This window comes from Trachurus japonicus, chromosome 4 (genome assembly GCF_045865225.1).
Source record: "Trachurus japonicus isolate A0001 chromosome 4, Traja_1.0".
NCBI classification, from domain to species: domain Eukaryota; kingdom Metazoa; phylum Chordata; class Actinopteri; order Carangiformes; family Carangidae; genus Trachurus; species Trachurus japonicus.
Genome location: NC_140910.1, coordinates 21500329 through 21525041, shown reverse-complemented (window position 1 = coordinate 21525041; position 24713 = coordinate 21500329). Strand labels below are relative to the sequence as shown.

Here is a 24713-nt window from a genome sequence, read left to right as displayed (position 1 = left end):
CATCCAGTGCTGCGCGCGCGCCAGAAAGTGAGAAAAGCACCATGTGTGGCAGCTGTCACGGTTTCCAGCGAAGGTATTCCCCAGCCTCATCACGACCAGCAGCCTGCCAGTGTTCACGGCTCTGCTGCTGCTGCTTCATCTGCTTGTTCCATACAAAGACAATTACAGGCAGTGATGGGATTTAGATATGAAACATTAAAAAAAAAAAATACAGTATAACTTCATTTTACGCGAGACATATAATCTGTTTTTGTTATTAATACCCGTGCAGTCACCAAACCTCCAAACCTAAATGTGTTTTTCTTGTGTGTGTGTCTTTTGTAAATTACATCTCAGCCTGCACGTCAACTTTCCCCTCCATCCTCACCCAACCTCACCTTAGTTGACTGTCACCCACCACCCAAACGCATTTAGCCACCCCTCTCCGGTAGACCCCCCCCCACACACACACACACACACCAAACTCTCGCCTCCCTCCCTCCCCCCCCTTTACATCCCTCCCCCTTCTCCCTCGCTTCCCACCAGTCACATGGAGGTTAGCGGTGACCCGTCGCTCCCTTCGGTTTTGTGGCAGTCTCTCTCCGGTGCGCCTTGGAGACGAAACGAGGAGGGAGAAACGCACTAAACTGCTGCTGCGCCTTCATTTGTAACAGGAAAAAAAAAAAACTGCGCTTGGTTCCCTCTCGGGGGGAAAAAAAAAACCCCAAAACAAATCTCCCCGGAATCCGCTGAAGCTGTCGGTAAACGATACTCAGTTAAAGGGGGTTATTTTTAGTCAGCCACCGCAGGGATGAGTGTCTGGAAGCCCGGCGGTGAGACCGAGCGGAGCTGCGCTGCGTGGTGGTAAATGAAGCCCCCGCTTGGTGTCGTGCAAGAATGAAGTCGAGGAGAGACAAACTGAAGATCCCCTCTCTGACTCTGGAGTAAGTTCTGCTTTCTTTGTTTTTTTGTTGTTGTTGTTGGTGGTGTTTTCATCTTCTGGTGCGGATGTGAAACCGCGAGCTGCCATGTGAAACTAACAGAGAGATATTGGTATTTATGTGGTCATGTCCTGATGGTGCCACAGTGTTGACACTCAGACTTTTTTCACCCCGTATAAAGTGGCTGTTTGTTCAAAACCATTGTTATCCAGCCTATTACCAGTCACCAACACTAAAGCTTGGAGATAGGTCAACCGAGGAGGGTGGAAATCCAAAAAACAAACAAACAAACTCCTGTTTTCTCTGTCAGGTTGATAGCATTTGCTTAAGCCTCCACTGTCTAACAGGTTTGGCTGTTTAGCGTCTTGTGTTTTTGTATTTTTGAGGAGAAGACCAGAGAAGTTAGACTGTGGAAACTATTCTCAGTATCATCAAGCCTGGCAGCTTCCCTGCCTCCCTATTAATATTTAAACTCATTTACCCCTCTCAGTGTAGAGAAATCAGCTTTCCAGCCTTGAACTCTTATTGTGTTTGACAATTCACAGCTGGTTACAGTTGTAAAAACCAAACCACTGAAACAACAAACTTGTGAGAGAAGAGAAGAACTTGTGCATGTGTGTGTGTTTTTTTTTTTATTATTATTATTAAATTTTAGACAATAGAAAATTGAGTAGGATTACCTACTTATCTCAAAACTATTAGTTGCCTGGTTTAGTGTTTCGCTCAGTTTTGGAGGTACACCTCATGCCTCAGCGTGATTCTGTCCTCATGATGTTTTGCGTTTCTTCAGCTCTATTGTCTCTTTTTTCCCCTCTCCAACCTCACATGAAGATCTCACTCCAGGATTCCTGTATGAATCACATGCTCACCCCCACAACTTCAAGACGGACACAATGCCTTTCAGTCTGTAGAACTTGAGAAGATGAGATATTTTATATCTTTATAATTGCTAATCTATGCTCCCTATCTCCATCAAAGGACATGGCTGCAGTCTTATATCCACCCACTCATCCCCTGGAGTGAATGTAGCCTTTTTTTGTGGGGAGGGAGGAAGGGAGGAAGGGGGGCTACCTGCTGCCCACTAGATGCTGATCCATAAGGCGTAGGAGCTCCATGCTCACATCCCCATCCTCTGATCCATACATCTGCCTCCACTGTGGATCATCTCAGCAGAGCATGCGCTGCTTTCCTTTCATTTTCATTTTTAGGTTCTGTACTTGGTATAGCTTCTGCTCCCGCGCAGAGATACTGAGGAGGTTTCAGACGCAACTGGTGGGGAGGGGTTCAGGCAGGGTCTTACTGATGTGTCCATCTGTTGATTGATGCATCAGTCAAGATTTGTTGTGTAAATCAAACCTGGATATTGCTGTGCAAGCATCCAGGTACTTCGCTCTCTGTAAAAAAAAAAAAAAAACTTTATTTGACGATACTACCTTTGCTGTATCCAGGTAAAATTAGATAAACCTTAAAATTATCTCCCAGGGAAGGACAATAAAGTGTGTAATATATTTTTTTTATTCAGAGTAACTGGAATATTAGCTTATTCCTAAATATAAGTGTTGTTTTTGCAGTAAGGACAGTCCTGCTACCATATTGCTATTGAAATGTTCTAGCTGCTGCTGCTGCTGCTGCGCTTTAGTGTCAGAGTCTCTCTCTCTCTCTCTGTGTGTGTGTGAACTGAACATCTGAGCAAATCAGAAACACAGTGTGAACCACCGCTGAGTCAGTATGAGATTTTCAGTTTACACTCTGGACAGCAGTGTCTGTGTAGTGCTGAGACATTGCGAATGCAAAGTGGAAATGATGGACAACAGCTCGCTCGAGCATCGTTGAGGGCTGCGGTTCAGGGGGTCTGGCTGGAGAAAATTGTGTCGGGATGAAATTCAGCACAATGAGTTGCATCTGTTGTGTAATTATGAGCCGACACTACAGAATGTGGAGTGAGTCTTTGTGCAAGGAGTTGTTTTTTTGTTTTTTTTTCCTACCATCCTCCCTGCATTACTATGACAACACGTTCATTAGTGCTGTGTTTAGCACTGAGAAGCCTCTGCAGCACTGAGACAATAGCAGCACTGTGATGCCCACAAGGCAGAGCTTTCATTTGAGCAGGGAAATCAATAGAAAACGGCTTCAGCGCTAGGTCAGCATCAGTGAGGTATAGCCCTTAGGATGGCTGAGCATGCATACTTTCATGCAAGAAGATGCTGTGTAAAGATGTGAGATAGAACTTTATATTCATTTCATGAGCTCAGTTGAGGATTTTGTGTCCATATGAATCCAAATTTTGTCCTTTTGGAACAATTAAACATGGACAATGATATTTTTCCTCTAAAGTCAAGCTTACAACTGGGCAACAACGAAACTTCCTGCCTGGTGTGTTGACACTTAGCTGCCAACTTCCTGTGGCGTAGGAGTGAGTTTATATGTCAGTTAGTTGTGTCAAGCCACCTTCTAAGAGCGGTGAGGTCATCCATCCAGTGACAGATGTCATCCTCTCTAACCCACGACCAGCGCGACACAGCACACTTGAGGTGCAGGGTCAGATAACTAATCCATGCGAACATTTCTTGCCTTTCAGTTTGTCACCTACTTGCCAGAGCCCCACCCTCCTGAGCCCATGCAGCCCATGCAGCCCCTGCAGCCCCTTACAAACACTTCATCCCTGGAGGTAAGACAGACAGGTCACACGCAGACTGTTTTCTATGAAACTGAACATGTTAGGTAACTAAAAAAAAAAAAAAAAATCTATCATCAGTGAGTCAATTCAACACAAAAGCAACAATTGGCTGATCCACCTAACAAGTGTGGTCTGTGTAGCCAAAACCTGATGTAACTTATTCCTAGAGGACACAGTGTTGCACTGTGTGACAGGTCCCTTCATTACATTGGACATGGCCACTGTAGCTTATTTTGAATCAAGCCCACATACACTCACCTGCTGGACCAATAAATATGCTGTATTAATCCCCAACTAGCAGTAGTCACCAAAAATAAAATATCTACCGGTACTTCGATTTTAGCCATGTTTGTGAGACTGATTTACTGTCTTTGAACATCTGTGGCCAGACGTTAAGATATAAGCAATATTAATTTTTTTTTCAAATTTCTTCAAATGAAACATGTAGGTTTACTAGTTACTGAATTCATATGCCTTAAGTTAAAAAAGGGTGTTGTGGCTAATTTCCAGGGGAAGGAGGAAGGAACATGCCATTATTTGCAATGACACATAACATGTAGAAAAGCCACGAGACTCAGACTATCATAGCCACCTGAATCTTAGATACTGCTTTGAAATCCGTCTTGTAGCTGCTCTGGTGCTTTAAATAATGTTTGTTGTATGTTTTTGAATCTCTACAGTCCCATCTGATTTTAAACACATTCTTTCGAATTCATAATAATAACATCGTAGGTTGATGGGGATGAGGGGAAACCTGTACACAAAGATGAATAAAACAGCTGACCCGAGTGGCTTTTCATTTACGGATTATTCAGAAAGTGTGAAATGTAAATAGAGGATATATGCACTCAGTTGTTGTTGTTTTTTTAATATTACCGTCACCGTGCTTCTCTTACACTAGTGAGGACCTCGGCTATCATATATTAGTTGTCTCTAAGTCTATGTGGGTTGCTTGGCAACGGTGCTGGGTGCTGTGTGGAGGAAGGCAACACTGCAAACAGAGGCGGCTACATCCAGCATGTTTCTGGATGTGTGAGCAGTGCTTGGCTGTCACACCACACGCTGTACAGTAATGAAACCCATTTGCTCTGTAGAAAAATGAGCAAATCGTCCTTGGAAAGCAAAAAATAAATCAAAATCTCCATTGTGATACACAAACAATTTCTCAACATGTGATGCCACAGTAAGATAGCTTGTGCATTTGTTGAGCTCATTCCTCCTCACAGCATTGTGGATTTGAGACCCCACCTCACCCCCTGTGTTGCCTCATCACCCTGAAACATGTTCACTCTCTTGCATCTGATTCTATATTTGTATGCAAGTAAACTGCTTCCCTACATCAACCTTTGGCTCCGACCATTGACCAATATGAGTTTGTCTTGTGCAGAGATATCTTCACAGCTACTATGACAAGGATATGGTACAGGCTTCATGTTCAGTGTATGGGCCAGTGTATGGTTTTTTTGACATCTCATTAGCATGCCATCTTTAGTAGAAGCTGTTAAAAAAAACAGGCATTGTATTAGGACAACATGACAACCCTTTAGGCTAAAGCCACTGTGGGATGTGGCTAATGAGCTTTGACCTGTTTCTGACCTCAGAGGCCGGTACAGTACTGTGACCTCACCTGACTGTGTGAGCAAATATGAGGACAATTTCAACCTGATTCCTTAGTGGAAAGCAATTGCTGGGAAACCACAAGAATGACTCATAATAATCAAAGTGGGATATTATTTCACTGTTTAGACCATTTGATAAAATGGAGACTAGTGACAGTATAGCTGATAGCATCAATAAGGCTCATTTATACTAAAACAGAACTATTACAATCATATTATTAGATGCTGATAAAAAGGAAATGCATTTGAAGACATTATTTCTTCTCAGTGTAAACACAACACTGCAATAGGTAGAAATATTAAAATATATTACTTTGTGTTATGTTTTCTGAATGTTTTAATATATCTACCATGTAAAAAGTGAGAGACTTGATTATAAGAATACAGTCCTTATGTATGTTTAGATTTAGACAGATTCACTTTCACCACCTATAGCATTTTTTTTGTTGTTCTGGTGGGTGTACACATACACGTGCTAGGTATTGTATGTGGAATGTACCACTATTAAAAAAGTTTGTCTGGGATCCTCCCTCTACCAGAGTGCTGATGGTACAACCCAACAACATCTTATGCTGCGTTCAAGTTCTGTAGGAAACTGGTCCTATATGACTACATGCCAAAAAAAGAAAAGAGGTTTCTGTGGCAAATGGTTCAGACAATGATTTCACTTTGACTTAGGAAGCTGTCTTTCACGGCTTTAGAATATATAATTTTCACTTTGGCCTCACAGAAGATTTAACTGCACTCATAACCATGTTGTGATCTACAGCAGAGTTTCCACCACTCTGCTGTGTTCAAACTGATGTTGCCTTGATATAGTCAAGATGTACACAAACAGAGAAAAAAAAGTTATTTAAAGCGCTGGCGATGTTCAACTTTTAGTAGTTTTGTAGCACTAACATGGGAGTTGGTGTTGTGTGGAGCTTAGTTTCACTCCTACACCTTTGGCAGCCTCCGTGTTTTGATCTGTTCTGGCAAAATTGCTTCTTCAAAACAATTGCGGATAGTAGTGAGTCATGCTGAAACACAAATATTTGAATAATTGGTACTACTGCCAATTTATTGATTATTTCTCTGTATATTGTTGTAAATTTCCCCATCATGGGACGAATAAAGGAATATCTTATCTTATATATTTAACACCTAACTCTGACTCATTTACAACTTTTATATTGAACGGTGAGCATCCGAATGAACCTCTAAATAAAGTGACAGTGGTTTTGACCAAAGTCTCTACAGGTTTATGTTACAAAATACCATAGATTAGAGGTAAATCCCTACCTAAACTTTGTATAATGCACTCATTCTTTAGTGTATTTTATACATGCCATAGTTTGTTCAGGAATTTTGCTTCATCAAAACTCAAAGTAGGCTATGCATGTGTGTAATTTTATTTTCTTATAGATTTTTTATTAAAATTGAACATCTGGATATTTTATAGTGGTCCCTGGGTACAAACACAATACCAAAACAGGAACAGGACTCCAGTCCTTTTGAGGCAGGAATGCCAAAGTTTTTAGGCTACTTGTTATACCCTTTGACATGTGAAAATGTCGTGCTGAGTATGTCTGAGTTTGGGCCGTTGGTTGGACAAAACAAAACATTCAACAATAGGGTAGCAATAACCGAAGAAAAATAATCAGGGTTTGAAATGGTAGATCATGATAGTTCGATGTAGCAAAGATACTACAGGGATGTCAAACGTGTGGCCCCTGGGCCATAACCATGGGATGAATTTGCCAACTGTGAAAATTATATAGAAGACAGTGTAATTTTGTTGAAATTGCAGACATTTGTTTCAGGAAATTTCAAGTTGTTCATAACCGGTTTTGTAAAAGGATAGCTCATTTAATATAAACGTCTTAATAATGTAGGCTAGTTGAGTTCTTGTTAGCTATTTATAGGTTCTTATGTTATCATTTATCGACCTGGCCAACTTGAGATCAAATTGCGCTGAATGTGGCCCCTGAACTAAAATAAGTTTGACACCCCTGCTCTACTACTACTACTACCATATCTAGTTTCTGTCTTTGGCTGTAGCATGCATCTTGGGTGGATTTTTTTTCTCGCAGCATTGTGAAAACGGAGGTTCGCAGGCGGCACTTGAACGCAGCATCAGAGCAGCACGCAGCCGCCAGCAGCAGCAGCAGCAGCAGCAGACAGAGTGTGTTGTGTTGTTTGGCCAAACACTAGTGTTTCACCGTCCGCTGTGTGTTGAACGGGGCTGCGTGCACACACAAAAACACGACCGACATGGAGGTGATGTTTCGGGGTTAGGAGGAGGACTTCTTCTAGCCAGCGGAGGATGTAGCGGCCGCCGGTTGTGTGACAGACAGACCCGGGGTGAATACAAAAGAGCGAGACGATGGTGGGGAGAGCAGCGGCAGCAGCAGCAAGAAGAGCTGGAGGAGGAGGAGGAGGAGGTGGTGGTGGAGAAGAGGAAGGAGCGGGCTTTACAACGACCCCAGCTTCAGTTTTTTGAAACCCAACATTAACTTTGTTCCAGATATATAACAAAAAATCCCCCCAGCAGCAGCAGCAGCAGCATGTCGGACCCCAGTCACTGCTGCTCCTCGGTGCCGAGTCAGAACAAGTCACATTTTGTTCCCGGAGCGCTGCTGAAGCGCTCAAAAAGGTAGTTATCACCAAGAGTTGGCGCTAGTTTGACTGTCAGTTTCTGTGTTAAAACCTCTGTAGGCCTGCTATGCACAATGTATTTGTCACAGGTGGTTTTTAAGTCAGTTTTATTGGCCTTTCTGTTGCTTTCTTTTATGTTAAAAACAAGCTGGCCAGTTAGTTAATCCTCTGTTCTCAGTAGCAGCCACAACGTCGCAGGAGTTTGTGTTTAAAACTACGCAGCTTTTGTCCGTCTAATATCATATTCTGAAAGCAGATACAACATTTAGCTTCGGTGTTTTGCTCCAAAAAAGCACATTCTGGCATGATAGTACCTGGATATGAGACGCAACTTGCAGGTTTCTTTGTTGAGCTGGCAATGTGACATGGTGCAGCTTATGTTACTGTACAGTTGGCACATAAAGCCAGTGGCAGTTAAATACACACAAAGGACCTTAAATGTGAAGTCTATAGTAGGTATACTAAGTTGCATTCCTCTGTTTTTATGCTTGTTGCTGTTGTTGGCCACCATGGCTGACTGGATGTCATGTTTATGTACTGTTGAGATGACTAGAGAGATAACACTGGGGCTCAACTGTCTGCTGCAGGCTGTAGCACTCAAACTGAGCTGTGGTTTGTCCATTGTGCAAGTATCAGTTACTTCCACCTTTCAGTCATTCACCTGTCAGCTCTCTCATTCATGGTTAATAGTCTTTGAAATATCTTGAACTTGTGAAATTTGCACATCACGATTTCCTCCGGAGCCCAATGCTTTGTCTTCAGGTAGCTTGTTTGGTCTAAAACACAGTACAAAACTGAAAGATAATTCAATTTGCTGTCATAGAAAATGGAGAAATGTAAAAAGGAAAAAAAAGAAACAGCTGCAATTTATGATTTTTTTTTTTTTCCAAATCCATCCATCTGCTGATAATGTCTTGCCTAATCTTACTGTTTACAAAGAGAGAAGCAAATTATCATGCAAGTGAAGCTGGACGGCAGCTATCAGATGTTTAGCATTTTTAGCCACTGTCAGAATTAGAAATTGCAATTTTTCCTCTTGATCAATTAATTGTCTAATTGACTTGGCTCCTTTGTGAACAGTAGCTAAGTCCTGGTGTTCTTTGTAAAAAAAAATTGCCAACTGGAAGGTCACAGGTCTTCCTTTTAAGACCGGAGGATTATTTACTGCTCCTTCCCTCCCTTTATACACACACACACACAAACACCCTCAAAGTTGTGGACATCTGTGGGTCAAGCTGGGCCTGCTGTTGCTGTCAGTGCACACAGACACCCCCCTCCGGCCTTGAGTCTGTTGACAGGAGGCTTCCCCCCTTGTGTTCTGGCCATCATCAGTCTTCCCTCTTCATCTGACACGGCCATGCTGGTGTGTCGTGCATTTGCTTGCAGATTAGAGTCGTAGTTACATAACCATTTCTCAAGGCAGAGCTGCTACAAAGGCGGAAATAATCATATCGGTTGACTTAAATCTCAATAGGCAGAGCAGAGATGATGAAGTCTTAGCTATTCTGCATTAGTATCATAAGCCTCGTCTTAATAACTAGACCATAAACTGTGTGTGTTTTTGTTAAAGTTGCGGTCTGTTTGCGGTTGATAAGCCATTCTGTCTGTCACATGTGTTACCCGCAGTTGCTCAAGATGCGAATATGATAACAAGAGGTACAAATGCAACTATGAACTCTGGATGACCGCCAGAGACAGTCTCCTGCATATGGACATTTATAACCTTAAAAACGGCAACTTTTTCATTATAGATGTAAAAACCCAATGTGTATTAGTATAATGGTGCCACACATTAGACCAAGCTAACTACTTAGGCAGCAGCAAAATAATCCGTCACTGTTTTGATAACAAATCATCACAGTTTCTTTCATTTTCTTAGGCTAAAATAAAAACTACACATTCTCAAGTTCCAGTTTCCTACAGATTTGCTACTTCTCCTTTCACACATAACAGTAAACTGAATATTTTTGTGTTTGGTACTTTTGGCCAGACAAAATCAGAGATCTGAAGACATCATCTTGGACTCTGGGATGTAACAATTGAAATTCTTTGATACTTAATAGATCAATGATTCAGCAGATTAGTCAACAAGAAAAATAATCATTAGCTATGACTACTAAAGTGGAGTAGAAAAACTAAGGTGCTGCTGCTGGCATTCATGCAACTTCATACCTTCCTTCTAAATGGACAATACCTCACACTTAACATAATTAGTCTAGTTATATTTAACATAAGTCGTCATTTAACAAGAATTTGTAAAAAGGCAGAATGTAAAAACAAAAGCAGAGGCCAGGCATTGCAGTGAATCTATACAAATGTGTAAGCAAAATAACATTAAAATTACATTTTCAATAGGAATAGTCATATATTGTCTTTGTTTTGATGATGTGATGGTAGCAAACACACAAACAGAAAACTAGACATTTTCATCACTCCCAGCGTAGATCCATTCTCTTTTGCACACAAGCACAGATGTTTTTTTTGTTATTCAGACTCGCTCATTGAGCTACAACAGTCAGTGCTTAATGGATCACAGTCTGCTACTTTAGAGGTCAAGTGTCTCTTTAATCCGTCCTGTAATAAGTCTTTTGTGTCCTCGACCTGCTGCTCAAACACAAACACACACACATAGAGACATAAATACAACCTGAGCGACTCACGATATGGCTTTTTGTTCCTGTTGACAAGAAATAGAAGAATTTTCTATGGTAGCAAACACTAGTGTATCTGAAGCAACAGTTTAGGGTTTCTTTCATAATACAATTCAATCTTTAAAGGCGGTAAAAATGGAGGTTATAACATGGAAACATAATGATGAGAAATCGGACAGTATTGTGGTAAAGGAAGGATGCATGTGACAGAAAAAGTGCAACTCTTTAACAGAAAGATGTTGATGCACCTGCCAAGTATAGATTCACCAAACTTGATGATGAGTACTAATAGTAACAGTCATTTTTCCTTGTTTCAAAAAATACCTTGAAGATGTTGAACCTAAAGACACTGATTTTCTTTTCTCCTTTTTTCCTTGGTGGCTCTCCAGCTGTCGTAGCAGCAACAGGAAGAGCCTCGGCGTCGGGACGCCATCACCCACACTGTCCCGGCCGCTTTCACCACTCTCTCTCCACACCGGTAAGATGCATTGCAACGTTTCGTAACCTTTAATACAGGTTACAACATGCCAGAATTGGCATTGACTCCTCTTTATTTGTAGCAGTGTCATCCAGCAGCAGGACTGTGTCCATTTACAGTTCCATCCTACTAGCATTGGTCTAATAACTTTCAAAAAAGAGACATAATCCTGCCTCTAGGAAGTGTTATCCGCAGTCTGGTGGATTTAATTTCACTTTCAACTTGACTTCCTGCTTCATGTTGTCCCTGTGCCCTGTAGAAACATGTTCACACCAACAAAGACCACTGAATTTGTCATCCAGCACTGCTCCTCTTGTCACACTGAATGAGCTGTCACATGTGTTGATGGTCAAACCAGTCTGATTCTTCAGGACTCTTTGGAGCTTTATTGCAAATGAGCTCATCAGTGTTTCATAGGGAGCGTGCTGCTCAAGTGTCAGCTTGTCTCATGTATTGTTTGTAAGCTGTAGGGCACCTTGCCTCCCTCCCACACTCACTAATTCAAGATTAATCTTGTTCAACTCTTACAAGTTGCACTGCAGCCAGTATCTGGTTGGCAGTGCACAATACTCAGACGTGTTTAGATGACCTAGAGGACAACAGCTATGGACCAATGTCAATTATCTGCACTCTTCTTTCCTATGATACACTAGGTTTGTTAAAGAGACCACATACACATAAATATTTCAGATATTCTACATAATATTACAAATTTACACTGTGAAGACATGAAGTTCTCACTATGTTACAGAGTCTTGCTGCAAATGTAGTAAAAGTAATGTAGAAAATAAAGGTGAAATTGGAAGAAAGACTGAATCCATAGCATCTCAGTTTCATTATTCAAGATAACTGCTCTTTGCTTTATGTAGTTTCATGAAGACTGAATACAGATACAGATACAGTAAAGTGCAGTTAAATAATTGAAACCAACAAATTAAGGCTAATTATTAAGATTATACAACAAACATATCAGCCACTATTGTAAAATTATATTTTTTTGAAACATGAATACATACTGTAAAGCATTCAGACATGCAGCCCATATGTTTGCATATTTTTTATGAACTTAGATAGAAGATAGATGCTGAAAAGGATGTTTTACAGTTAAAAAATCATTTTGTCTCGGCTCTCTGGTGGGCAAATTGTAATGGAGGAAGTACTATTTCTAAAGTGCAGTCTCTTGTTTGACAAATAAAAACCTCCAATAAGCCGATATTAGGCCAGTGCATTAGTCTAGCTGTAATTGTGATCAAAACTGAAAATAAGTAAGATTCAGCCTTTATCAGGGCTCGACAGTGCGACAGTTTTGCTCGCATTTGCGAGTTGATAATAGCCCGTGCGAATAAAAAATTGCATTCAGTCGCATCAGTGCGACTCGGACAGAAACTGCATGCACCGCTTTGCATGCTGTTTAACGTGAGCAGTATCTGCCCCGCCCCCCCTGCCTGTTTGGTGATTTTGGCCGCCGCATTGATTAAAGCTTGTGTACATCGGGGCCGTTCAGATGTAACGTCTTTTCCGCACATTACTTTCAAGGTAGACGCGCGTCATGCACGCCAAGGCGACACCGTAGCAGCACACATTCGGTGCGATGCGCTTTTTTTCCGTGCACGTTCGACCTGCTTCTTCCTCCGGTACACAGTCTCGGGCTGTGTCTCTCTTACTGTTTCACACGGAGCTCTGCCCCAGGTGAAGGAAGCCCTTAGGTGGTACGTGGCCTCCGAGGCTACCGCGGAGCTATCAAAAAAAAAAAAAACGCTTGTCGCGGTGAGAACAGCTGACATGTGGTCACAGTCTCACAGTGCAACATTCATATAAACTTCAACCTCAAAGCTCCCTGTCTGACCTGTCCCTGAACATCACACAGGGGCAACATGGAGCTGCTTGTGTGACAGGTTGTTGAGGAAACATGTTTGGTGTTTTTACTGTTCTCAAATGTAAAAATGGGTCATGTTGGACCCTCAGCATTATTTAAGGCTTAAACAGCCTGCTACAACATTTTTCATTGTGCTCCTAAAAAATCTTAGTGTAGAGCCCTGTATGTAATGTTCAGCTTTTTATACTGAGGGAAATATAGGTTCACTGCTCATCAATACCCCCACCCCTGGGCCACATGCACACACATACAGCATAAAACTAAAAACTAATATTGGTTGTAAATATTCTATTTTCTCACACATATTTGCCTTGTTTGTCTTTCCTGATTTTTGTTAAGGCAAAGAGCCAGTTAAAACATTAAAAATTAGTCTACAGGGTTAGGATTATAGGCTAAATCTACTTTATTTGTTTGAAAATGATATTTTCACCAAAACTACAAAATTTTTATTGTGCTACTAAAAAATGTTGTGTGCTACTAAATTTTTCAGCATGGTAGCACAGTGCTACTTGGAAAAAAGCTTAGCGTCAAGCCCTGTTTATATTCTCACCAAGCATTGCTTCATGTTGCTAGACTGTGTTACAAAACTTCAAGGATAAATCTTTACCTTAATGCCGAGACTTAACATCGGAGTGAAGATATTCAAGTGAAGAAAGTGTTGAGATACTCGAAGGGCAGGAGATTTCTCAGTGGTTGGCGTTCCTCTTCCTGCTTTTAAAATCAACAATAGCACATAACAGTGTAAGCCTCTTAATGCCGCGAAGCAGCTGTGCTCTATGAAAAGAGTTTTTCTCAAGAGCTCCTCGTTGCAGCAGAATGTGGATGTGCTCCCTTTTGAACTCAATCAAGCTGAGGATTATCTAATCACAAAGAGCTATTGGGCTCTAATTGGTACTCAACCACTTGCATGTAAACGAACCACAGTCTCTAGTGTATCCAGACCCACACACCAAACTGTGCAAGGCTTTCCCCTTAATTAGGACCCTCATAGAGAGATTCTTTAATACTTGGAGATGTAATACCAAGAAGCTATTTGGGTCTTTCTGAGGTGCTGCTTAATACTGCTGGGTTTTGCAGTGATTGGGAGTTCCTGTGTAGACATGATGTCATCCTTTTTTTGGGAAATCTACCATGTGTAAATGCAGCCATATGTCCACGTCTGTTCTGTTTTCATAAGATTATTATTGCAGGCCAGAATAGTATGTGGAGTAACTTTGTCTTTCCTGTTTCAGCTGCGAGCAGCCCTCTAGACAGCCCCCGAAATGTGTCGACCAGTGCCTGCCTCAACTTTCCATTCGCCAGAAGGTATTATCACACACTGCTGTTTGAATCCTTTCTCCCTGGAGTGATACATTTTGTTTTGTCACATACATAGGATGTCAATCTGATTAGCCTGTGTTGTGATGTTATTATGCAACCCACATTGTATTCCATTTGAACTTTCAGTATAAAGGCTGGTGCTTTATTTCAGAAAGACAAGACCTGTATAATTTGATATAGATTGTAGGAAAAAGGCTTAACATAAATGTTCACTCTTACACGCACATAACCATCTAAAACTTTCCATCCATGTTGAATTGTGTGCTTCCCTATGGAGGGACTGACAGACCCGGGGTTACACTATAGTAGCAGTTATGCTGCTTGGTACATTAAGTTCAAATACAACTTCTACTAAGTGGAAGTTCATGATATCGTTTGTTTTTTTTGTTGGGAGGGGCTGAGCTAGGCACTAAAGACATTTTTTGGATCTGTTTCGTCAGATTCTGTTGAAGGATTTTGGGCCTTTTTCATCAAAATTTCAGGAATTACAGTCTCTTCAGTGTGGCTTTTTGTTACCTGGACTTAAACTCAAATTAATCAAAACAACAAGAAGCACAAAATAATGAAATAAATAACTAATGATCTGAGGGGTTTCCTGTGGGATTCAGTGTGTGTGTGTGTGTGTGTGTGTGTGTGTGCTGGGGCAGGGGCAGGTAGTCTGGAAAATGAAGAGGAGCCAGCAGCAAGGTGTCAGAGGCTGACTCAGTGTTCACACTCACACGCTCACACACACACACACACACACACGCGCTCACCCACCTCCCCCGCCAGGTCTCCTTACAGCCAACTCCTCCTCGACAGGATAACCGCAGATAGATAGAGGGTACTCCCGAAGCCCACTCACACATCACTCAGCCCACGAGTGAGGCGGCACCTTGAAGACACCCAAGAACAGTCGTTAAAAACTCATGAGCAGTTCAGGTGCTTCACTGGAAAAAGAAGCCTGCTCTGAGAGTTTAATGGTGTAAAGCACATTGTAGCTCGCTGTGGCAATTATAGGCAACGCACCAACCATTATTCCTTAGATATGCAGAATTTATATGTTGTAGCTCTAATGTAGTGAGCCACAGAAGATTACAGCACTTTAATTTCAATTTCATTTGTAAAAAAAAAAAAAAAAAAAGCATCCCTGTGGCTCTCATCTTGATACCCTAATGAATCAAGATCTAATTCTGCAGGCAAACATATTACTACATGAAAACCCATTATGCCGAAGTGATGAGTTCCCACACACAGCCACTTCCTCGGGCATCCACTCGCTGTGTGGTGCTGCAGTAATAAAGACTAAAAGCCTTGTTGAACAGTCAGTGACCCTTCTTATTGCTGCTTGAAGCTCCGGTTTGCTCAATTAACTTTGCTCCTGTGTTTAATGAGACTCTTCAGTTCAATTTCATTGGAAATGGAGAAGATGATCATTCTTGATTTTCGGTTGTTCAAAAGAAGCTGGATCTTTTTCAGCCTGCGATGATACTTTCTTCATTTACGTAACCATGTTTTTGTGAATCCGTTCCAGTAACACTTTGCTGAGTCATACTGCAAATACATTTAATTTTGAATGTTATGGCTCAGTGGAAGCTTCTGTTCATCTTTCCTGTGGGAATTATGTGTGTTTGTTTACTCGGCTTGCAAACAACATGCCAAATGGTATAATACTGCTTAACTTTTTTTTTGTATTTAGTTATGACTTTCCTTTTTTTTTTTTTTTTTTGGCTGTTTCACAATCCAAAGTGCAGACATGAATGTAACAAGATCCTTTTGCTCAAGCTGCATTGAAGGAGACACTAGGGACTAGAGTCACATGATTTGGATCAAGTCAGATTTAAATCGGAAATTTGAGGACTTGACTTGCTCGAGCAGCACTGACAAAAATACTCAACTTTACTTCGACTTGATATTCATTACTTGAGACTTGACTTAGACTTCAGACTGACTCAAAAGATTTCTGGTGTCTTGCCCACACAAACCAGCTATCACAGGGATAAAACACAACAATAACATAGAACATGCTGTAGAACAATTAAGAGATTAAGTTTAATAGTAATAACTTGCATCACACTTAGAGGAGCACATACCTCAGCCAAGGCCAAGTAATTCTTCTAAGCAGCTGCCCTGCCCTATATGGTCCATTCCCTCACAAAATTTGGTGCAAATCAACTCAGCACTTCCTGCAGAAAAATAAACGGTTGCGTGAAAGCACAACCTGCTTGGCTGCGGTAATAATAATAATTGTAGCAGTGGGTGGCTTGCACTCATAAATATGGACTCTATGCTTCCACAAAATTTGAATATCAGTTTGATTTAAACGTGCAAGCAGCTGTGACAGTTGTTTATTAAAGCAGAAAATGAAACTAAACATTTAATTTAATGACTGCTGACTTTTTAGTGATTTAAATGTGCAAACTCGGGTTCATCATCAGAACTTTGTGACTTGCTCGGCATAACGTAAAGCAGCCAGGGAACTTGACTTGCTTGATGCTCACCATAGTTGAGACGTGAAGGTTAGGAGTTGAGATTTGCTTCGACTTGCACGTGCGTGACTCAACTCCCACCTCTGCTTGGAGGGAAAGATTTGTTTCTGTTATGTAAACTAATATCCTTAAATTAATTTAGTTTGGTAGCTGCTCCTTGAATCTGGACAAATGAAAACTGGCAAGGAAGGCAACATTGTCAGTACTAATCCCTCAGCTGAATGCCAGGGGTCACAGGATCATTCGCGCAAGATTCTCCAAACTCACTGAAATGCTTTCTTTCCTTTTTCTCTTTCTCTCTCTCCACTGCTGTCGTGATCAGCCACTTGGCTCGCGCCGACAGGTAGCTGCTTTTTATATTCCCGCACCATTTCTATTGGCTGTTCTCTTTTTTTAAATACTACAAGATGCTACATACTTGTTTTTCTCCCCCTGAATCTTTACCGATTGATTTTTCTGATGCATTGCATGAAGAGAAAAAAATGCTAAAGAGCGGCTGCGAGTGAAATTACGCCGGGAGCTCTGTTGTATATGATTTGGGGAAAGGGAAAAAGACATTCATTTCATGCTCTCGTAGTCACAGGACTCCTACGTCTTCTGTTATGTAAGAAGTTTCATATATGAAATGCTAACTAATGCCTATTTTGCTGAAGCTTATGTAACGTACATGTCCGTTTCTCTCAGAGCTGAGGGCAGGAGATGGTCCCTGGCATCCCTCCCCTCATCTGGCTATGGCACCAATCCGCCGAGCTCCACTGTCTCGGTAAGTCACCCAATTACATGACACCCCCCATCCCCCCCTCCCTGTAGAGAAGTGGCGGCCAGGCGATTCTCACACCTCACTCAGCCCAAATAGCACATTCGTTTATGCAATGAGGGCCACAGAGAACGCCAAGACCGAGATGACAAACCACTAATTGTTTTCCTCCATCATGTGCCTGAATGACTCATTCTCCCAGTCTGTGGAAGTCAGTAAGACGCACAGTCTGTGTGTGTATGCAGGTCAATGAGGAGATCAAGTCTGAATGTGTTTGTGTGTGTGTGTTAGTTTAGATTAAGTGCTTCAAGTGGCATTTTATGATGGCCTTTCAGCACAGCATCACATTATTTGTCATATTAATATGTTGCTGTAAACATATTTTGGGAGAGAAAATGTCAAAATCTACAGGATGTAAATGTCAAAAGCTTTTATATCACAATAGTTTTAAAGGAGGTTATGACAATGATATTATATACTGTACTGTAGTGTCACATACCGGTAGAATAAATCTGTAATTTTAGTTGAATGATGTAGATACGCCGCATGGCAGTGAACAGTTTGCAGCGGGACAGCGGCTGGTGCTGGGTTTGTGAGTCTGCCATGTGGAGCTATTGTATAGAAGTTTATTGGGTAGACCTCCATAAAGACCCTGAGGTCAGAGTGGACAATAGGGCTCTTCACTGGGCTCTCACTGCCCTCTTTATGCTCGGGCATTAGAAAGAGACTTCACAGATGCCGTCCCTCTGTCCGGCTTCTGTTCAGGACACGTCGGCTGCAAAATCAAACAAAATGCCGAGAACGTCGTACACCGTGTCCCGGAATGAAAAATTGCTCATTCGTGTAAATAATGATGCATACTTGGGCTTCATTATTGTTTACGCCACTACCTGAAAAAAAAAACTAACTCCAAAAAGCTCTAAACTCAAATGCGTCAGCCAGACATGTGCGCCGGCCTGAGTGAAATCCTCCACAGGTGCGCGATCATTTGGTCGGGCTTATGTTGACTTCTAGTTGGCACAGGCTGCACTATGCTGCTGTCGTCATGAATTAGAAAGTAAATACGAGTGTGAGTGGAAAATTCCCAACAGCTAAACACTGGTTGAATGTGCAGTGTGGAGTAACGCGGTATGAATAAACAGTTTCCTTTTTTATTTAATTGTTGAGAGGCAGCTGCTCAGATACACAGGTCAAACACAGCTATGTTGCTTTTGCCGCCTGGCCTTTCACCTTCAGGATTATCTAACTTGTCTGAACACATGCTTGTGTACTTATGGTCTGTTGAACCGAGTGATGCCACTGAACTATCAGGCCTGACAAGTACTCGAGTCCTCTTTGCAAATGGGAGTTGTACTCGGGCTCTAATCTTGAGTTTGACCAACACAAAATGCTACATATGCCACATTTTAAATCTTTCTTTGGCTTAACTTTGTCTCATTAATCATCCATTTGAATCATCCATTTGAGGCTGGATTAGCCCAGCTGGTCTTTGAAAGTAGTTTTGACTCTCTGTTCTGTCTTTGCCATGAGTTACGAGTGTTAATATTTTGATAACTTGTATGTTGTTTGAAGACAGATGCACAAAAATACACAGTATTCAATTATTTGTCTTATTTTGGGTAATAGGACGCATATAGACTGTGTTTTTATTTCATGCCCATAAGAATTTATTAGCTATTATCATTCAGTGTAATTATTAAACATTTTTCTGAGCCGGACTGAAGAGATGAAACTGAAACAACTGATTTGAAACTGGTGAATGTGGAAACAAGTAAATTTTCCTGACTGATGGATCCGTCTGTGTGTGTGCTGTGCAGTCCTCCTCGTCCTCCCAGGAGCGTCTTCACCAGCTTCCCTACCAGCCGACACAAGATGAGCTGCACTTCCTTTTCAAACACTTCCGTAGCACAGACAGCATGACCGACGAGGATGGACGGCCCTCGACTGTCATACGGCCTCGGTCCCGGAGCCTCAGGTACTTGTTTCTTATTGCATCTGAATTAGTGTTCTTGACAGATGATTGTTTTTTTTATATATATATATATTGTATTTATCTTAGAAAAAAAGGTTGGTCTGTGTAGAAAGATATAGACTGCATCTTATTCTCATCATCCATGAACCATTTTAAAGCTTTGCGTGGATCTTTGTTCTTTGACATGTTATGAATTACCAAGCATTATCAACTGTGAATCAGATGTGACAGTGAATTTTAAGTGTCCATTATTTCCCTGTTGATCCACTCTGAGATGAGAGTAGGGTTGTGGATTACACTTGTGTTCACCACTTGTATGTTCCCATCAAACCACTTGCCTTACAGCCGAGTATTGAAGTCTAAACATCTGTTTTATAGTGTTTCTTGGCATGTCATTAAACTGATGAAATGAATATTTTACACAGATTAAATCCAGTAATCCTTCCTGAGGGATTAACTAACTCATCGTCAGGAGGGGGGGAGAAAAAAACAAAAAACACCATTTTAGATTTGGACAGCGACTGCGTGTGGTGTGTTGTTCATGAGCTCCCTGCTGTCATTACGTATTGGTAGACTGTCAGATGTCAGGATGCCTGTATGTGGGTATGACCAAGACAAATCACAAGCAAAAACACAACATTTGGCTTCTCAAATGACTCTGATTGATTACACACGCCTGTTGGCCGGCAGGCAGGTGGAGCTGCGCTGGTTTTTGACAACTTTTGTCTGTTGGCTCTGCTCTGCGCTGTTTGTGCGATGCCGGAGCGCTCTGTGTTCTGGCACCATGGTGTGTGTGCGCCGCGCGTGGGCGTGCTAGCTAACAGAGCGCCTCGGGGATCTAGCTGCTGAACTGTAGGCGAGGGTGGTGGTGGTGGTGGTGGTTTACGGGGGGTTGGGTGTGCTTGATGCGGAGATGCAGCAGTGTGTGTTGGGCAGCAGCCATCCAGTCGAACAGAGGCGTCTTTCATGACAAAAAATGGCTTAGGGAGCCTGTTCGCATGTGATAGGTTTTCCCTCCATCTGTTCCGTTTGAAGCTTCGTTAAGTAAGATTCATCTGTGAAGGAAAAAAAAAACAAAAAACACCCCTCTCATCAGTCTAAAAACCGGTGGTGGTGCTGCAATAAATGACTAATTGGGTGATGTCGGTGAGTCACACATTTTGGCCAGAAGAAATCTCTGCTGTCTGTACAGAAACATCTAAAAGAGAAAACATCAAAACTTCACAGTGAAATCCAGACTGACTGCAGCTCCAGGAGCTTAAGAGCTGCAGAAATCGAGTGCTCGCCTCACTCACCGTATTGCTTGAGTTAAGGCGAGATCAAACGTGTAAATATAGATATTGACCTCAAAAAACCTTTTCCAGTCAAAAGCCAAACTATGAGCAGAGAGCTAATGTGTGTATGTTTGGTGGAGCTGGGCAGGATCGATTGATGGGGTCATTTCTCGATAAATGTGACACTATCACTTTTTTAACACCCCGTCACAACCTAATGGCTCAGAGGAGAGACGGATAGGATCGAGTATTGATAAGTCTGAAAATGCCTCTGTGGATCAGATAAGATGAACTAATCTGTTGTTTTGTTTCTGTCGCAGCCCCGGGCGGTCAAGCGTCTCCTTTGATAATGAGATAGTCATGATGAACCATGTTTACAAAGAACGTTTCCCAAAGGTACGTACCTGGTATCCGTCAATTAGTTTTCCCATTGGAACCATATATGTGCAAAAGCATCTTCCTTTCCCATACTTGATTTTCAACAACTATGGGATGCATTTCTCTCCTTAGTAGATGGAAAAACTGATTAATTTAGTTTCAACATGTGTAATGAATTTCACTATGTATTGGTAAAATCAGATGTAACTGGTATATGTAAGACACATATAATTTTTGTTTTGAATTTTTTGTTTTTGTTTCTTTTTTCTTTATTTATTGGTCCATGTCGTTTGTCTTTTTCTTTCTATGTACAGTATATATTTAAAAAATGGACAGTGAATATGTCATCATGATGTGATGATGTCCTGCCAAAATATTTAAAAACAATGAAACCATATACGTATGTGCAGCTAGGGATGGGTACCGACCGAATTCCCACTAAAGTACAGAGTATCGATTCATGAGAAGTCAAACGGTACCATATTTTGGTACCTGAATGCACATTTACGCCCATACCGGTTCCCAGGTACCGAGTGTCAGTAAGGTATCGATTCAAATGTGAAAGCTACCCATCCCTATGTGCAGCAAACACACTGTGCAAACTAGAGTTTGGTTGTGAATCCAAAATTTCTCAAAACTCAGTAAACAAAACTAAGTGTGGAGTCTGGAAGTGAAACAGAGTTTTAGTGTTGAACACACCTCAGCATGTGGCAAAGTAATTGCTGAGTCGCTAGTAATGATCAACGACCATATGAATCCACCCACAGAAATACGGACATTTGGTGCCGTGAAGAGTAAAAAGAAAAAAATCCTAAAAGCATGTATGTGTATGTGTAATTGTCTACTTGTGCTTCCCCGCAGGCCACGGCCCAGATGGAGGAGCGTTTGTTGGACATCGCCACCCACTGCTCTCCAGACAGCTCTCTCCCGCTGGCCGACGGGGTCCTGGGCTTCATCCAGCACCAGTTGGTCGAGCTGGTCCGAGACTGTCTGGACAAGTCTCAGAAAGGCCTGGTGACTTCCCGCTACTTCGCCGAGCTGCAGGAGAAGCTGGAGAAGCTGCTGCATGAGGTGGGTAAAACAAAAAAACAGCCAGAGGATGTGTGGAGATAATTTTACAGATGCAAAAAAAAAAAAAAAAATCCTGATCCTTTGCGTGTGAACTCTCTAACTGGTCACCTGGATATGATGAAGTTACGAAAGGGGATTGATCGAGGGTGGGCGGGGATAAATGTGCAATCAGGCGAATCAGTCGATAACTGTCTGTCTGATAGCCTGAGGCACACGACAATAGATCTGGTAGTGGAAATTGTCAGCGATGGCGAGAGGCACTTTTGTCACAGGTCTTCTCTGTGTGGTGGTTAAAATGTTAGTTTCTATAGCAACCCCCTCCCCTGTTCCTCTGCATGCTGTCAGACAGAAGGCATGGCCGACTCGCTGTACCTCCAGCTGAACTGATAAGTCTGTTCCCATACAGCGGAACAAATGCTGTCATGCACACACACACACACACACACACACACACACACAAGACAAACTTTGGATGCCGAGGCCACTTTGTTAAACGCTGTGACAGTTTTAAACAATAAAATGACAAGTTTCAGACGTCTTATAAATGTGATTTGATATGAGTGACTCTGCTTTAAAGAGCTCTAACTTCGCCTGCCTTGGGTTTGTCCTCTGCTGTGACAGGTTTTGTTCATTTGGCAGCAAAACCTTTTTTAAAAAAACAACTCTTCCTGATACAAGAGCAGCAGCTTTACGAGGAAAAACATTTGACAACAATGCACAGACTCTTTATTTGTTGGCCTCCAGTCATTGTCTGAATTCCTCCCACCTCAGGCATTTTTTCTTAGGTCTGTAATGGCTGGAGTGTATCGCTGATATTCAAACCGACTTGCATGACATGCAAATGCCTGGGAGAGAAATACATACGTATATAGTATTTCACTGCTCCACTAGTACAGACTGTCACTCCAGCCGTCTAGAAGAAATGCCATGGATGACTCATTTAGACTCAACACACCCACCCAGTGATTATTCTAATAATTCCTTAGTTTAGCGACTTGTTTTCTCTGACGCAGTTCTTTCAGGCAGTATGTGTTTGCACATTTATTTTGATGTCATACCCATCTGCTTTGTGTATTATAAACCTACATTTTCCTTCCTATTTATTTTTCATGCAGAGCTTCTGCTAGGGTCTATTTCAGGGGTGGAGGAAATGGCACTATGGTCATCAAAATATGTTCCTCTGTCTTCACACCAATCATTTTCCACTTAAACAACCGTGCTTGATAATAAAGGGCGTTTACATCCTTTTTGTGCGCCCAATCTTTCATTTCATCATCATATTATATAACATAACAAAGATACACAATACGTATATATTTGAAAATTATTAAAACTTTTCCGTGATGCATACATAGTCTCAAAATGTGGTGTATTTACAATTTTAGGTATCCTAGTTTATACAAAATCTTAAATGGCTCCACATTTGATCTAAAGTGTCAATTTTCAACATTACCTATGTGTTCTTATTTCTAAGTATGTATGTTCTTAATTAGCTTCTTTGTGACACGTATATAAACTTGTCTTTTGACTTTGATTTATTAATTAATTAATTTATCTCTGCTCCTGCTCCCCCGCTGTTCTCCAGGCCTACGAGCGCTCTGAAAGCGAGGAGGTGACTATCATCACCCAGCTGGTGAGGAAGATCCTCATCATAATCTCTCGGCCAGCTCGCCTCCTTGAGTGTTTGGTAAGCTGTGGAAGAGAAAATCTCTTCCTAATTGAAAATGAGATTACGTTGAAATGGGCAGGCGTTGACGGTAAAGTAAGACTGAAATGAGAGTCTGACCTTTATTCTCTCATAGGAAATGCATGTGTGTCACCAGAGCACGACACGGAAAGTTCACTATGCAGGAAAAAGACAACAATTTAGACTGTTGTTGTCAGCGAGGCATGTGATCATCCAAAAGAAATTGGGGAACTGTGTCTGGAAAAACGTAATTGTTGAGCTCAATTTGTTTTTTAACATTTGAGTGTCGCAGATAATTCAAGACCTCAGCATATAAACCCAAGGATAACTACATAATAGCTAGATAGGTAGATAATTATAGCTCATACAGCCAATTGGTTTGGTACTGGTAGTTAACCAAAAGCGACTACACTTGAAGCATCTTGGACAGGAAGCTGAACATCCCAGGTCAGATAGATAGATGCCTTTAGATAGCAACTGTAGCTGGTCTTCAGTTGCCTTTGACTTGATCCAGATGAAACACTTGCCTTTGCTGTTTTGTTCTCTGACTTCAGTCTTGTCAGGATATTAACCTCAGCCGGCATCACACTAATGAGACTTGAATTCTGTTGACAGGAGTTTGATCCAGAAGAGTTTTATCACTTACTCGAGGCAGCGGAGGGTCACGCCAAGGTCGGCCAGGGGATCAAGACGGACATCCCGCGGTACATCATCAGCCAGCTCGGTCTGGCGCGGGACCTGCTGGAAGGTGAGGGAAACCGGCTCTGAATCAACGTCTTGTACTCTGTTCACAAAGTGTTGCAGTTTCCTCACACGTCTGAGTTCAGCTGTGAAGTTGAACAAGAGAAAACTGCACAAGTTACTTATTTTAGCACCGTGGACGTCAAGGCTGTGTGGTACAGTATAAAACTGAATCAAGAGGTATTCG

At 41.7% G+C, this 24713-nt stretch overlaps 1 protein-coding gene across 4 annotated transcripts in view; it reads left to right on the top strand.

The window, feature by feature from the left end:
* The first annotated feature begins 497 nt into the window (after positions 1 to 497).
* mast3b (microtubule associated serine/threonine kinase 3b) overlaps positions 498 to 24713 on the top strand; it is a 35739-nt gene continuing 11523 nt past the window's right edge. Inside the window, exons 1-11 of one of the 4 annotated variants that reach the window (XM_085774662.1) lie at positions 524 to 923; positions 3499 to 3588; positions 10894 to 10982; positions 14091 to 14163; positions 16969 to 16989; positions 17331 to 17409; positions 19221 to 19378; positions 20970 to 21045; positions 21889 to 22098; positions 23684 to 23785; positions 24401 to 24533. In XM_085774662.1, the coding sequence (XP_085630788.1) occupies positions 877 to 923; positions 3499 to 3588; positions 10894 to 10982; positions 14091 to 14163; positions 16969 to 16989; positions 17331 to 17409; positions 19221 to 19378; positions 20970 to 21045; positions 21889 to 22098; positions 23684 to 23785; positions 24401 to 24533 (1078 nt within the window). In that variant the 5' untranslated portion in view covers positions 524 to 876. Of the gene's footprint in view, positions 924 to 3498; positions 3589 to 7391; positions 7852 to 10893; positions 10983 to 14090; positions 14164 to 16968; positions 16990 to 17330; positions 17410 to 19220; positions 19379 to 20969; positions 21046 to 21888; positions 22099 to 23683; positions 23786 to 24400; positions 24534 to 24713 lie in introns of those variants that run through there. The other 3 variants (XM_085774663.1, XM_085774664.1, XM_085774665.1) reach the window with 3 other exon arrangements.